Source organism: Nannobrachium achirus, assembly GCF_963921795.1.
Source record: "Nannobrachium achirus genome assembly, chromosome: 23".
Classification (NCBI taxonomy): Eukaryota; Metazoa; Chordata; class Actinopteri; order Myctophiformes; family Myctophidae; genus Nannobrachium; species Nannobrachium achirus.
Genome location: NC_137830.1, coordinates 2,420,048 through 2,436,449, shown reverse-complemented (window position 1 = coordinate 2,436,449; position 16,402 = coordinate 2,420,048). Strand labels below are relative to the sequence as shown.

The following is a 16,402-nucleotide window of genomic DNA, read 5'->3' as shown; positions in this document are numbered from 1 at the left end:
GATACCTCAAAATTGTACTTAGTGTAAGTAGGCCTACAGTAAATCTACTTTACTTTACACCACTGGTCCGAAGTAGTCATAGTAGAACGTTACACTCAACTCACCATTTATCTGCACTACAGTACAAAATGAATTGTAGGCCTATAACATGAATCAATTCAAATGAGAATGTTACTATACTTACTAAGTAACTGACTGACTGACTTGACTGTCTGTCTGTTTATCAGCATAAAGATTATCCATCCATCCATCCATCTTATCAGCTGTTTCGACAGCACACAGATCAGGGCACTCTTTTGTCCACAGCTAAATGACAGTGAAGTGGCAATTTAAGGACCTTTTAGACATTTTTAATACCTAAAAAATACAAATAAAATACCAAAACTGCATCAAAAGTTAGCAACTATAAAAACTGGTCAAACATTGGCCAATTTGACAATATAGTGAAAGAGGCACAACTTGTGAAAATGGCAGATCTACAAGCTCGAAACGCCTTGTGTTCCGAGGTGTTGTGAGCTTGTAGATCTGCTATTTTCACAATAAATCGGTGGAACAGAGTGAAACTAAATGTAATGCCTCAACCTAATTCCAATTGCTTGTCAGGGTGGGGTCCCAAATTCAAATAGGATTTTTTGGGGGGGTCACAGCCTGAAAAGGTACACATTTAATTTAAAAAAGTAAATGAAAGGATGAAACAAAAAGCTAGACATGAGGGCTTTTTTCCAGTTTTATAATAATCAATTGAACTGAGCATTTTTTGCCTGACTATTTGTTTGGTGGAAAGTTGCACTTGATCATGAAGTTGATTAAAAAAAAAAATAGCTTTGTTGTAGTTAGCTACTTTTGCCGTGTAGCTTGTAGCTTGCTTTGCTACATTTTCTGTGGGTAGCTTCGTTGTAGCTTAAGCTATATTTCATCAAGAGTAGCTTGTAGCTTAGCTTACTACATTTTCCAAGTAGCTTGCCCATCACTGATAAACAAACATGGTGTTGGCCTAGGGCGGACATTCGTCTGGATTTACGCCGGACAGTCCGGTTTTCAACCCTGCTGTCCTCCGCCCAGCACAGCCTCTGGACGGACACCTAATTGTCCGGCTTTCAGAGTGATTAGGCTGCAGTGCATGTGTTATTGCTTTGATGGTTACATTTACATATCTCTGCAAATCTCCCGTTTCATTGGTATAGAAAAATAGCAGATACACAAGCTCACAGACAGCACGACACCGCAGCTTGTCGCGTGCTGTGTGTGCATTTCGTTTATAGAGCTCGCTCACACTGAACGCTCCAGTCACTCCTCCCACGCTTGTGGATGAAACCACGGCGAGTAGTTAGATGAACTGCAGCTCAGATTTGTCCAAAAGACGCCAAAACGAAACGTCATTTAGCCAACAATGGAGCAAGGTAAAATTGACGAGTATCATGCACTTTGCAGCACTGTGTGTAACGGGTTGATGTCAACAAAGAAAAGGTAGAACGCAATGCATGTTTTGACTGACAGGCAATAACTCAATGTGCTGCTGCTAGGTTTTCCTCTTGTCACTAGTAACACAATAACTGCAGCTGAGCATATATCCATAAAGTCTCCCATTCTCTTCCCCTCTCTCTGTTCTATTATTTCTGCTATGCCAGTCATGTGGATTAGATTTCTAATGGGACAATTTAACTCAAGAATAATTGCAAAAAAGATACAGTGTAGGGCCATCATGAAATAAAATCATTCATGAAGGGTATTTGGGTGCATAAATAAAGGAGGTAGGCTAGTCTTAGTTAGTTTAAACCACTTTAAACCTATTTTACACTATATTCATAAATAGACGATTTACAAGCTATGAGCTTCTATTTTATTTTATTTTATTTACTTTATTTATTTTTCTCCAAAAAGTATAAATTTGGAATAATATGTGGGTCCCTGGCTGGCACAACATATTTTTGAGAAGGGGGTCTGTGACTAAATAGGCCTACATATCAATTTGGGGGTCCCATACAGCGCGCCCCGGAAAAGTGTCCTCCTTTCTGAGGTCCTGCTGGTGGCCACCCTACGTTGGCCTGCTGTGGTAACGATCTTGCTATGAAACATCAGTAGCAGACATATTTTATTGTGTTTGATTACTAGTTAGTAGTGCTGCTATTCTGACGGTTTGTTTGGTTAGCAAGTAGCAACAGGTTAGCCAGACACGTTAACCTGAAAAACATGTTTTTTATTGTTCTGTAATGGGACAAAAACATACATGATCTTGAACAAATTGACTTCACAATGATTATATGAATATTGTTGTGATTCCAGAAGTCTTCACCACAGAGCAGAGTCTCCAACACCCAGCTGTGTGTCTGTGAAGAGTGACCGATCTAAAGAAGGAATACCACCTCACTTCAGTGATCAACCTGGACCTCCACACACACAGTATGTCAATCCTCCTGAGCTTCTATACAATGTACAGTGTTCCAATGTAGATCTTTATGCTTCCATTTTAGATCATTTTTACTGCTTTCTAGTGATGTTTTATCACACTGTTACTTCAACATGGAGTTTAACTCTCTTATACTTGTATAATGGGACGTAACAATACAGAATCTTTAACAAACACTCTTTCATTCACATAATAACTGAATAAACATTGTGATTCCAGAAGTCTTCACCACAGAGCAGAGTCTCCAACACCCAGCTGTGTGTCTATGAAGAGTGACCGATCTAAAGAAGGAATACCACCTCACTTCAGTGATCAACCTGGACCTCCACACACACAGTATGTCAATCCTCCTATACAATATATAACACTATAACAGTGGTTCTCAGCCAGTGGTCCTTGAGGGGGTTCTAGGTGGTCCCCAGCTAAATGATGGAGAGATGGTAACCAAATGCACCCTTATAGATCTGTACTGTAACTCCAGAGCGTAAAATGAAACCAAATGAACGCTTATAGATCTGTACTGTAACTCCAGAGCGTAAAATGAAACCAAATGAACCCTTACGGGTCCATTTGGTTTCATTTTACACTCTCCAGAGTAAAATCAAAAATCTGGTTCCATGAATGATTGTCCGCTGCACTCAAACTAATATCATGATAATGTGTAAATAATGAAGAAAACAAGACATAGGTCCTCTATTTTGTTTGTCTTCAGTATCAGTTCTTATGCCTTAACTTAAAGTCCTGTCCATACTGTCTCTGACCACCAAACCTTTCGTCAGAAAGGTCCGGTTCAACTACAAAATGACGCCACTCATATCTTCTGAAAATCATTACCGCGAATTAGAGTTCAGAAAGCTGCACGTCGAAAAGTCAGAACTCTCTGACAAAATGTTTGGTGGTCGGAGACAGTATGGACAGGCCTTTAAGTTAAGGCATAAGGGCTGGTAGACAATCAAAATACAGCCCACAGAGTCTGATAATAGTGTCCTCCCTGCTTAAGCTTTATCTCTAGATCATAAGTTACAGTGTGTGCACTTTGTGAATGAAGTTGTTGACATTTAGTTTGACTCAGTTCTACATGTAAATATAATGAGAAATAGCAGCTTGTAGATAGATAGATAGATAGATAGATAGATAGATAGATACCTTTATTATCCCAAGGGGGAAATTCAGTTGTCCAGTTGTAGCACAGCAGTATACAGTTATTTACAAAGTTACAGAGAAGTAAGAAAAAAGATAGATAAGGGGAAAAAACGAGAGCAGTACAGTACCAATAAAGAGAAGGTGCATCAATAGAGGGGGCGAATAATATATAAGTATATATAAATAAAGTGTCTTACAAAAAGAGACCATAGCAGTCAATGCTAGTTAGTGCAACAAGTATCTCACTGTCATTGTTAAACAAAGCAAATACTCAGAAACTACCAACACAACCTCATAGTGCAATGTCAAAAATCAGTGCGAAAAAAACAAAAAACAGCTCAGAGAAGAAGAAACTAGGAAGCGTGTCACCGCAAGACGCACATGAGCACTCTCCCTGGAAGGTCCTTAGAGGTCAAAGTCAATACAGCAATAGTTCTGTCAGTCTAAGTTAGGAAGGAAGTCCTTTTCAATCGTCCGTTATGTGTCTCAGAAATGTCCCCTTCCATGACTTTTCCTAAATACTCAAGATATATGTTCTCGTTTTTTGTATGAAATAATATACATTTATACCACTCTGACTGCATTTATAGGTCAAATTGACAGGTACATTATTTAAATGTTTTGCCCAGAGCAACACCTCTTCCCTCCCTGCCAGCGGGTGTTCTACACACACACGCACACGTCTATATTTTCTATATTCATAAAAGCTTGTCTTCTCCTCCACAGAGAGAGGAAGAGGAGTGGTGGTGTTGTGACAGAGCAGACGTCCAGGTGTTCAGTGTGTGAGGAGGTTCTGACAGATCCAGTCTCTAGCAGCTGGGGAAACTGGTTCTTCAGTCGCATCACCTCATACTGGAAGCAGTCTGCTCCAACAGGACACCATGACTGTCCCCAGTGTGGACAGACATTCAGGACCTCACCAGGACTGAAGACACCCAGTCACACCAGCAGTGGAAACAGTAAGACCGGACACAATGTTCAGTTAATTAGTCCCCCCAGGAATCCACGATTCCACGATCACGGAATTTATCGCGGAATTCACGGCCACCCGCTGATTTCTCGTCATTCGCAGACTTTTCTGCCGTCCGCGGAATAACAGTCGCGAGTGGCGGCAGAGCGCCGGGAGTAGTTATTACTATTATTATGAAACGATTTGTACATCTCATAGGACTTTGCTTCACAGGTAGTGTGCCCCTAGAAAACGATGGTCACTAATCACAGTTTTGTGGGCGTTTTCTGGGGCTTGCAATGGATTCAGCATCATGACAAACCCCTAGTTAGACCCCTCACATCCTACTTAAATACCCAGAAAAAAAATGTTTTTCTGGGTATTTTCCTCCTGTATAGAAAGTCGATGGGAGCCCAACTTGATTTGGCCGCTGTGGCGACCCCAAAGGTCGCAAACTCGGGCGCCCTAGCTAAATAATTAGAGCAAGCCCTGGGCTACATCTGTGCAAAATTTGGCGCTTTAAGACAAATTTGCACGAAATTAGCATTTGCTCCCCTTAAGGCCCCACACTAAGGGGGAATAGCTTAGCTTCCCTCCTGTTAGTTGCACTGACGCTGGAAGGTCCCACATTCCTGAAAGAAACTGTGTCCTGAACTATAGTTCCTCTCTATGCCTCTGGCAATAACAATGCTAATTCAGAAGAGAATAAATCAATATTACACCCATACTAGGTAGTAGGTAGGCTATCCTCTAAAATGTGGTTACTATGGGCATGGTTTGGATGGCAATATAGTCTTTGCAACAGAAAGTAATTATTAAAAACAATAACAATAAAAAAAGACTAGATTTAATATTAGATTTTTATTCTCAAAAATGATTATTCGAATATTCAATTTTTCTAACCACTAATTACAATTAATTGTAGCTATATCATGAAGGGTTTTACTTGATTGTTAGAAATAAAAATTTTAACTGGTTATTTTAGGGTGTTTTTTAATGTCCGCGGATTATTGTTCTCTGCAGAATTCCACAGAATCAGGATTGTTCTCCTCGGAATCAAGACTTTTTCTCTGCGGATTCCTGGGGGGACTATTTAATAACTGAATGTTTGAAATGAAAGACATTGTCAGAATAAAGCGCCTTTTAGATGGGGGTGGTGACACGCCCTAGTAATACATTTTCAATGAGAGACGTGTATCAACTCTGTATGAAAACCAGTGATCCGCTGTTTCTTTTGCCTGTTTTTTTTTTTTTTTTCTATTAACCACTTAAACCCCATATGATGTTTAGTGTAGACCATCAGGGTTCTATACTAGTGTATTTTCTGTTTTCAATCAACATGAAAATAAAAATAACTATCAATCTACAAGCTTACAGATCGGTTGTACGCTTGTAGATCTGCTATTTTCTGTCAAAGTTTTCCCAAGAATACAGACGCTGGGGTTTAAGTGGTTAAATGAATAATGTCCATACACAGCTGTAAGGATATAAAGTTATGAATTCAACTGAATGTTTAAAATGTCTTCATTGTCTTCTCATAGCAGGTGTCAGTCCACAGGAGCAGTTAAAGGTTTATAAGGTCGGATTGAACCGTCTTGATCGTGTGACATATGTCACTGAAGTGCCCTCCCTCAGCAGCATCTACACAGAGCTCTACCTCTCAGCGGGAGAGAGTGAAGGGGTTAATACCCAACATGAGGTCTGGCAGCTTGAGACAGCTTCCAAGAAGAGGACCCTCCATGACCAACCAATCAAATGCCGTGACATCTTTAAGCCCCTCCTCCTTGGCAGAGAGACACCCAAGAGAAGAGTTCTGACCAAGGGCATCGCTGGCATTGGAAAAACCTTCTCTGTGCGTAAGTTCACTCTGGACTGGGCAAGGGGTTTGGAAAATCAAGATGTCATTCTCCTGGTTCCCTTCTCATTCCGGGAGCTGAACCTGGTCAGAGATGAGCAGCACAGTCTTCTCTCACTGATCCATCGTTTCCACCCAGAATTAAAGGAGGTCACTGCAGAGCAGCTCGCTGTCTGGAAGGTTGGCCTCATCTTTGATGGTCTGGATGAAAGCAGGTTTCCGCTGAAATTCGAGAACATTGACATTGATTCTGATGCCTTCCAGAACAATGACATTGTTTCTGATGTCACAGTGACATCATCAGTGGGCCTGTTGTTGACAAACCTCATCAAGGGGAATATGCTCCCTAACGCCCTCCTCTGGATAACTACCAGACCTGCAGCAGCCAATCAGATCCCTCCTGATTGTGTTGACATGGAGACAGAAGTACGAGGGTTCACAGACCCCCAGAAGGAAGAGTTCTTCAGGAAGAGATTCAGTGATGATGAGAAGCTGGCCAACAAAATCATCTCACACATGAAGACATCAAAGAGCCTCCACATCATGTGTCACATCCCAGTCTTCTGTTGGATCACTGCTACCATTCTGGAGGACATGTTGAAGACAGACGAGACAGAAAAGCTGCCCAAGACCCAGACTGCGATGTACAGCCACTTCCTGTGGGTTCAGACCAAGAGGAAGTGGAGGAAGTATCATGGTGTGAATCAACAGCAGCTCATGGAGAAGGACAGGCAGGTTCTTCTGAAGCTGGGCAGGCTGGCGTTTGAACATCTGGAGAAAGGTAGCATGATGTTCTACCAAGAAGACCTGGAAGAGTGTGGTCTTGATGTGAAAGACGCCTCGCTGTACTCAGGAGTGTGCACAGAGATCTTCAAAGAAGAGGCTCTTCAATCTGAGGGAAAGGTCTACAGCTTTGTTCATCTGAGCATCCAGGAGTTTCTGGCTGCAGTCTACCTGTTCCACTGTTACACACAGAGGAACATGAAGGTACTGGAGACATTCCTAGGAGGAGAGGAAGAGGAAGAAGGAAAAGAAGGAGGAGGAGAAGAAAAAGAAATGTCCCTGGATGTCTTTTTGAAGAGAGCCTTCAAAAAATCCCTGAAGAGTAAGAATGGCCACCTGGACCTCTTTCTCCGCTTCCTTCATGGCCTCTCACTGCAGTCCAACCAGAGTCTGTTAGGAGGTCTGCTGTTTCAGACAAAAAACAGTCCAAAGAGCATCCAGAGAGCCATCAACAACCTGAAGAAGATGAAATGTGATGATACAAATATTTCTTCTGACAGATTGATCAACATCTTCCACTGTTTGATGGAGATGAACGACCACTCACTGCATCAGGAGATCCAACAGTACCTGGAGTCAGGGGACAGATCAAAGACACAACTGTCTGAAAGCCAGTGTTCAGCTCTGGCCCACATGCTGCTGACGTCAGAGGAGGTTCTGGATGAGTTGGACCTGGACAGATACAACACAAAAACAGTCTGGGGGAAATCCAGACTGGTCCCAGCTGTGAGGAACACCAGAAAGGCTCGGTTAGTAGTCATGTGAATAGAAAACGTATTAGAAGAGAGAATAAATATACCTTCACATCTAACACTATAAGCAGAAATGATGGTTAATGTAAAATATCCAATAATAATCAGGTATGGTGGTATTGTGTTTATGTGCAAATAAAGGACAGTCCTATAAAAAAAAGATCCATGGCTAATAAGACATGAATACATTATAATTGACACCTATAACTAAAAAAACACATTACATATATAATGTAATATTACCAGTGTAGTTAATTAAATAAAACAGACATGAGTTATACTGTACCTGTATAATATATTATGACATCACAACAGTCACATTATGTTCCTATGTCCACAGTCCAGTAGCTCCTCTAACCAAACACTTGATTTATTCACCAAAAAAAACACAGTCTAATATGCTGTGTGTGTGTGTGTGTGTGTGTGTGTGTGTGTGTGTGTGTGTGTGTGTGTGTGTGTGTGTGTGTGTGTGTGTGTGTGTGTGTGTGTGTGTGTGTGTGTGTGTGCGTGCGTGCGTGCGTGCGTGCGTGCGTGCGTGCGTGCGTGCGTGCGTGCGTGCGTGCGTGCGTGCGTGCGTGCGTGCGTGCGTGCGTGCGTGCGTGCGCGCGCGCACACACTTTTACTGGCAATAGATTTTGGCAGTAAAAGAGTTAAATTGATTATTTCCATGGACATTGAATCATTATTTTATTTGATGACCTTCCTGTCCTGACATTTGACCTTTGTGCCCTCAAAACGTTGACAACACCAAAGGTCAAGTGATCTTGACCCTAGAATGACCAAACTCCTATGAACATAAAATAACCATTAAAGACACACAACAAACAGTTCAAATGTTCACATTAGTGGTCCTCCTGGTTTAAGTGGAAATGCTTCTGGGCTGCGTTGATACAACCCTCACCATGTGATCCATGTTTGGTGTTGAATGATTTTTTTTTTCATGGTTTTGTTTTTTTCTTTTTCCTTGAACATGAACTTGATCTAATCTGTGTTGATAATCTCTGTTTTTACATATTCTACATTTACAGACTTGTTGGCTGTGATCTCGAAGCACCAGATTATGAAATTGTGTCTTCAGCTCTCAGCTCTAATCCTTCACATCTCAGAGAATTGGATCTCAGTTATAACGACGTGGAGGATTCATTCATGGAACTCATCTCTGCTGGATTAAAGAGTCCACATTGTGAACTGGAGATACTGAGGTCAGATTAATTAACCAGCATTATTTAGATTAGTTCTGTTTTATTATTTATTGTTTGATTCTAATAAGAGGAGTGTGCATTAAGTTGACGTCATAGTAGAATCATGATACAGTGTTGGTTAGTACTCACTCTGGCCACTAGGTGGCGGGTGAGCCAAACAGCATCTATGCCAGGCTGTTTTTTTTTCCCAATACTACTCCACTACATCTCGGATCCAAATATTGTAGGCTACTTTCACTCCACTACATATGAAAACTTTAGTTACTTTGCAGATATAAATGATTATATTATAAAACATAGTACCTTCTTTAGCCCTGTTTTATACCTATAGAGACTATTTGAAAATAGCCGATCTACAAGCTCACAACGCGTCGTGCTGTGACACGTTGTGAGCTTATTTTGATGCCATCCCTTTTGTAGCCTATACTTTACCAAAGTACATTTTGAATTCCGGACTTTTAACAGAGTATTTCAATGATGCAGTATTGATACTTTAAAAAGAAACGCAGTACGTTTTCCTCCACTGAGAACGGAGAGACAGAGACTAGAGAGTGCTCTATGAGTATGATCACAGCAGCTGCAGCCCATGGCCATCAGGATCAAGCCTTTATTCTCCAACAATGTTGCACGCAGAGAATAGCAGACCTCCAAGCTCAGAGTCACTACGGGCACATCCACAACGTGATGTGAGCTTGTAGGCTACAGTATGACTGAAGCTTGTACAGTCAGCTGTTCTCAGCGTGCAATGCCGTTGTAGCCGGGTGACGTCTCACCAGCCAACACAGAAGAGGTACGAATGAACTGAAACCCGCATTTGGGGAATTGATTACATTTTAGGCACCTGCGCATGAAGTCTCAAATTTGGTAAACAAGAAATCTGTCTATATAATGCTGCGCTCATACTGTATATTAGGCTATAGCCTAATTTGAAAACTACCCAGTAGCATTTGGGAAGGCATAGCCTCCCCTATGCTCTGGCATCACATCACACTGATACGCTACAGTAAATACAATATGTGATCCATCATGGCTGCTAGGGAATTATCACGTCCACTTACACAATCATTGAGTGTCAAACTGGTGTAAACACAGACTGGAAGGTTTGCTGGTTCCCCAGCCCACCAGCACCAGCAGTCTGTTGTCTGTTTCATTTAGTCAACAAGGATGATATCATGGAAACCCACACTAACTAGAACAAATAATAAAACATAATAAGAAGCAATGTAATATTTATATATGTGTACTTTTTAATAACTATATTTGATTACCATGCTGGTAACTACCATGTCTCTGCCTGCCTGTTCTTTCCATCTCTTTGGTCCCTCCTCCAAAACTCTGATAATCAATCCAGATATGTAATCTTTAATTACAGACTTGCTGGCTGTAACTTCACACAGACAGGATTTGACATCCTGCTCTCAGCTCTCAGATCTAATCTTTCCCATTTGAGAGAATTGGACATCAGTTTCAACTGCCTGCAGGAATCACAAGTGGAGCAACTCTCTGCTCTACTGAAGAGTGAAGAGTGTAGACTGCAGATCCTGAGGTAAATAAATAGTGTGTTTTCTCTCTGTGTGGATCTCTACTTGAACATCAACAGCACTTTGTTAAATATGGATTTCTCTGCAGGTTGTCGGGCTGTGGGCTCACAGAGGAAGGCTGTTCTTCTCTGGCTTCAGCTCTGACCTTCAACCCCTCCCATCTGAAACAGCTGGACTTGAACTTCAGCCACTTAGGAGGCTCTGGTCTGAAGAAGCTCTCTGCTGCACTGGAGACTCTGAAGTGAGTAGACTTGGACTGTGTCCATGTTGGTTAGTGCAGTGTTTCCTTACAATGTTGAACTGGAGACTCTGAAGTGAGTAGACTTGGACTGTGTCCATGTTGGTTAGTGCAGTGTTTCCTTACAATGTTGAACTGGAGACTCTGAAGTGAGTAGACTTGGACTGTGTCCATGTTGGTTAGTGCAGTGTTTCCTTACAATGTTGAACTGGAGACTCTGAAGTGAGTAGACTAGGTGTGTGTGTGTGTGTGTGTGTGTGTGTGTGTGTGTGTGTGTGTGTGTGTGTGTGTGTGTGTGTGTGTGTGTGTGTGTGTGTGTGTGTGTGTGTGCGTGCGTGCGTGCGTGCGTGCGTGCGTGCGTGCGTGCGTGCGTGCGTGCGTGCGTGCGTGCGTGCGTGCGTGCGGGTTTAATACTTTCCCGGATTTAGCTAATTTTAAATCCCAGGAATTTTCTGACCTTATCCAGGGCTACCCGGGATGTCCCGTTTATATATATACTGTATATATATATATATATATATATATATATATATATATATATATATATATATACAGGTATATATTAAACAAAAGAAAAAACGGTGCAAAACAGTCTCCTATATCTCTCGGCCTGGCGGAGACACGGTCTCTGTGGCTGCGCGATTCACGGGACTGTCAAAAGCAGCAATGGATGTTATTCATTTTCCTGCCACATACAGTAGGCCAGGTGTCTTCAACAGGGGGTCCGCGACCCCTAGGGGGTCCGCGGAGGTACTGCAGGGGGTCCGCGAAATTATTGCTTAAAAAAAAAAAAAAAAAAAAAAAAAGATTTCAAAAAATGTTTTTTTTTCTTCTTTTTTTTTGCCTTTTTCCACATTTATTTAAAAAATAAATCATGATTCTATCCATTTTGAATAGCTTGAATACATGATTACTATGCAATTGACATATTGTTGATAGTATTGACATTTGTTCTCAGTTAATAAGTAGTATGTTTAGAAATGGTTGTGGTACGGCCCACCCTGCTCGCTGTAACTTGAACATGTTTAAAATAAAAAATATGTCGTAGCCCCGACCCCCCCACCCTACGAGGTGGTAGGGGGTCCCTGCTCCATCTCCCCATCAGTTTGGGGGTCCCCGGCCTGAAAACGTTGAAGACCCCTGCAGTAGGCCAATCTCTTTGAAAAGACGTTTTCTGCAAATTCTGCGCCCACTTGTTTAAAAACAAAATATCACGACTTAGAGAAGCGCTTTTCTGTTCACTGCAACACAAAAATCATCTTCGCTCTGCTAACTTCAAGCAAACAAGCGCAAGTGCGCAACCATCCCACTCATTTTGAACAAGCTCACAGGGCGCGACACTGCACCACAGCTTCTCACGAACAGTGTGCGTGCTCTTCATTTAGCTGATTGTAGAAGGCTATTTTTTTCCTTTTTTCTTTTTTTTGCTGGAGAGTTTCTCATGTAAAAACGAATTAATGCAACAATAAGAAAGTAAATGCGCCATTATCATCTGTCAGTGTTTTCTCCACATCACTTTAAGAAGTAAACTTGCCTAGTGAAAACAGCCAATCTACAAGCTCACAACGCTGCACTTTGCGCTACGTTGTGAGATGGTAGATCAGCTATATTCGATGACAGGCTTGCTTGACTGCCCACAGAGACTGGTAAAATCCTTCCACACAGCTGAAACAGATGAGATGCTTGCACGGCTGGTGAGGATAACGTGTCAGGCAGTCTAACTGCCTCTGCGCTGCTAGTAAATTGTATTTTCTAACAAGAAAAAACACAACCTCCAGGACGACGGGTCTCGCCGCCAATTCCCGGGAGGGAAATTACGTGCACTCTGCCCGGGAAGCCCGGATCCCAGGACCCCGGTATTAAACCCTAGTGTGTGTGTGTGTGTGTGTGTGTGTGTGTGTGTGTGTGTGTGTGTGTGTGTGTGTGTGTGTGTGTGTGTGTGTGTGTGTGTGTGTGTGTGTGTGTGTGTTAGACAGTCAGACATTGATTCATTGTTGTTCTATTTCCTTCAGTGTGAATCATGGAGGAGAACACTGGATTAAACCTCAACTCCTTACAAGATGTGAGTGTCTGTCTGTCTGTCTGTCTGTCTGTCTGTCTGTCTGTCTGTCTGTCTGTCACATTGACATTTTATACACAGTTTTATACAGTGTTTTATACTGTGTTGGCCCCTCCCTCCTTGTATTCAGAGGATATTATAAAAACCTTCATCAATGTGTTTTAAAGGTGTTTAGTAACACAATCCAAAACATTGAAATTCAACCCCCTCCAGGGCAGTGGTTCCAAACTGGGGTTGGGGACCCCTAGAGAGACCATTTAAAACACCATTTAGGGCCCAAAAGTATTTTATGCTTTAACTATTGAAAGATAGCAGATATACAAGCTCATAGCGCGGCACCGAGTGCCGCGTTGCGTGCTTGTAGATGTGCTATTTTTTAAAAGTCGTGAAAATGTGTGCAAATCTTTGAATATATGTATGTGTTTTCAAATGTATTTTTTTGAAGGATTTCACAATTTTTCAAAAATAGCAGATCTACAAGCTCGCAGAGCGGCACTCGGTGCCACACGGTGAGCTTGTATATCTGCTATTTTTCAATAGTTAAAGCACAACATAATGCGTAATAATACGTTCCCAGTCTAAATGGGTTAAACCCCCTCCCCTATGAAGAACATTCATGGGGGGCCCGCAGTGAATCCTTGTACCCAGGGCCCAGAATTTGGTGTGACACCCCTGCCTAGGGGAGTTTCAACCTTTTGAAATGTGTTACTAGACATCTTTACAATCACATTAGTGAGGAAATGTCTTGAGAAGGAATTTATTAAATGAAATGTGTTACTAGACATCTTTACAATCACATTAGTGAGGAAATGTCTTGAGAAGGAATTTATTAAATGAAATGTGTTAGACATCTTTACAATCACATTAGTGAGGAAATGTCTTGAGAAGGAATTTATTAAATGAAATGTGTTACTAGACATCTTTACAATCACATTAGTGAGGAAATGTCTTGAGAAGGAATTTATTAAATGAAATGTGTTACTAGACATCTTTACAAACACATTAGTGAGGAAATATCTTGAGAAGGAATTTATTCCATGTTTGAACATTTTTCTATCCTGAAAGTGTTAAGCTGGTTGCACACTGCTGCGTTTTTCGTTGCGAAATGCGTTTTTCAGGCCAAGGAGAGAGAGAGAGATAGAGAGAGCAAGGGACCGAGTGGTGCGCGAAACGGGCAGCAGTGTGCAAACGTGACTGACATAACGTGAGGTTGATTTTTTTATTCACGCTCTCCGAAATTCACTCCGATATTCGGCCCGAAAAACGCAGCAGTGTGCAACCAGCTTTACTCCAGTAAATACGCAAGTATTAAATGTACAAATTACAACTACAGCAATTTTTATATTCCATCAATGCATTGTTGTATTGAAATTAAAAACATTTCCCCCAAAATAAAATATATTAAATATAGTGAAAATAGCCAATCTACAAGCTCACAATGCACCACAGTGTGAGGCGTTGTGAGCTTGTAGATCTGCTATTTTCACTATATTTGAAATAAGGCTTAAAGGGATATTACACTTTCAAAGTCATTTTATCGTCTAATCAGGCTTTTATGAACACCCTGAACAGTTTTTAATTTGCTTGATTCAATATTTAGATATTTGATGTAAACTAGAAAAAAGCCCCCTCCAAAATGCAAAATGGTGTAAAATGTTGAGTCTGTAAGATATATACAATAGTTTCAGAAATACAAACCCCTCAGGTACAGGGTGGCCTGCTCTGTTTTGGCTGGGTGGGTTATAATAAGATAGAAAAAAAGCACCCCCTGGGCGTTTGTTTAGGTGGCATGGGATGTGTAGTGTAGTAGGAAAGGCAAAGTTAAATATTATGTTGAAATAAAGTGTACAATGGTAGGCCTACTGTTGAATAGTTTTTTTATTTTTATTATGAAGTTGTTGTAGAACATGGAATGATTTTGGCCTCGGTAGCCTAATACTTTTGTGCTTTTACTCAAGTAACACATTCACGGGTCCAAAAAAGCGAACCGAAATCGAAAAGTACCGTCAAATTTCGTCCGATTCCGTCCCGTTCCGACTTTTTTTTTTTTTTACAGACCGAAACCCGTGACATGTTGTCCCGAAATCCTTTTATTTCCGAGGTTCCGAGAGATCCGACCAGTAAATCATTATTAAAATCCCCTTTCATGTACCGAGATCCCTCACTCACGGCAGCTGTGCGGCGTGCGCTTAACTGATTGACAGGCAGAAGAATGCTGCCAAGGAATCTAATATGAACATCGAAACAAATGCAACACACCAAGCTCATTTTTCCCCGCTGTAAATCTGATCTTAGACCAGCATTATCATCTCACAGTTACAGCCATTCTTCATGTCGCTGCCTCGCGGCTAATAGTAATAACGGACCTGAATCTGATCCCAGGTCAGCCTAAACACAGCACAGCACGCACGTTCACAACTCCACTTCGTTCCGTGTCCTGATCATATAGTGCAGAAGCGCACGCCAGCGCACACACACACACACATTGATTGCTTGCTTGCTTTATAGTTTGCATAAAAAGCAGAAAGTACACACATGTCACACACACAGTACGGGTCCTAAAGAGGTCCTCTTGGGTTATATACATGATGATTACAGTCCCGTGTCCGGAGTGTTCCGAGGGAAATGCGACCATGCGCACAGAAAGACAGAGTGGAACAGTTATTGTGGGATTAATTATGACACATGTGGGCACATGACGAAATTAGATAGGTCCTTTGTTGCTAGCTGCATTAAGGTTGTCATTGCAGGAAAGTCAGAAAGGGTAAAGTAGAAGGTTTAAAGCACGCTATTCCTATGATACTGTGCCACTGCTCTCTCTCAACTGCCCCCCCCCCCCCATCTCCTCCATCTCTGCATCTCTGCTTGAGAGAAATTAAATAGGTATTAAGGTTGCTCGTTTGTGTGGTGTGACTCCACTCCAGAGACCATGATGCTCCCCCCGGCAGTTGGAGACTTGGAGTGCGTTGTGTTTACGCCCATTTGTGACGTGATTCGCGTCGCCAGACAACTAAGGATTGCGCAATATCTGCCGCCTACAGGGCAAAATGTGGCGAAAAAATTGTAAACATTTTGGGATTATGAGAAGTAGAGACACATCTGAAGGTGATAAAGTTGATGTTGGGCAAGGTACATGCGTTATTGATTTTTGTATTATGTTTTTTCGACAATTGAACAACTGCTGAACGTGGAGTTACAGATGGACCAACCAGCATACCAGCATACACACTATTTTTTGGGGCGATTCTAATAAAGGTGTGGGATGTTACCAGGCCCGACACGCCCAGGCCCTCTCCCCACACACACCCATTGCAACTTCACACTCCATTTTAACCGTGATAAATTCATTAAAAACAACCATTATTTTTTCTGGTGACTCAAACTACCCTCCTAATACGTGAGCAGGCCGTGTTTTTTCGATAACTTTTTTCATTTATTTTTAATAATCCATTTTTGTATTAAATATTTTTCAT

General features: G+C 41.6%; 3 protein-coding genes across 3 annotated transcripts in view; all 3 read left to right on the top strand.

The window, feature by feature from the left end:
* LOC308308491 (uncharacterized protein) overlaps positions 1-16,402 on the top strand; it is a gene marked incomplete at its 3' end in the record, with an annotated part of 306,519 nt that overhangs the window by 83,981 nt on the left and 206,136 nt on the right. The gene's annotated exons all lie outside the window — the stretch shown is intronic.
* LOC308308493 (protein NLRC3-like) overlaps positions 1-16,402 on the top strand; it is a 280,490-nt gene that overhangs the window by 135,458 nt on the left and 128,630 nt on the right. The gene's annotated exons all lie outside the window — the stretch shown is intronic.
* Positions 1,391-16,402, top strand: part of LOC308308406 (protein NLRC3-like) — a gene marked incomplete at its 5' end in the record, with an annotated part of 157,017 nt that continues 142,005 nt past the window's right edge. Inside the window, 6 exons of the mRNA XM_080753824.1 lie at positions 1,391-1,413; positions 4,277-4,509; positions 6,122-7,863; positions 10,564-10,637; positions 10,721-10,873; positions 12,883-12,932. Coding sequence (XP_080609950.1) covers positions 1,391-1,413; positions 4,277-4,509; positions 6,122-7,863; positions 10,564-10,637; positions 10,721-10,873; positions 12,883-12,932 — 2,275 coding nt within the window. The remainder of the gene's footprint in view (positions 1,414-4,276; positions 4,510-6,121; positions 7,864-10,563; positions 10,638-10,720; positions 10,874-12,882; positions 12,933-16,402) is intronic.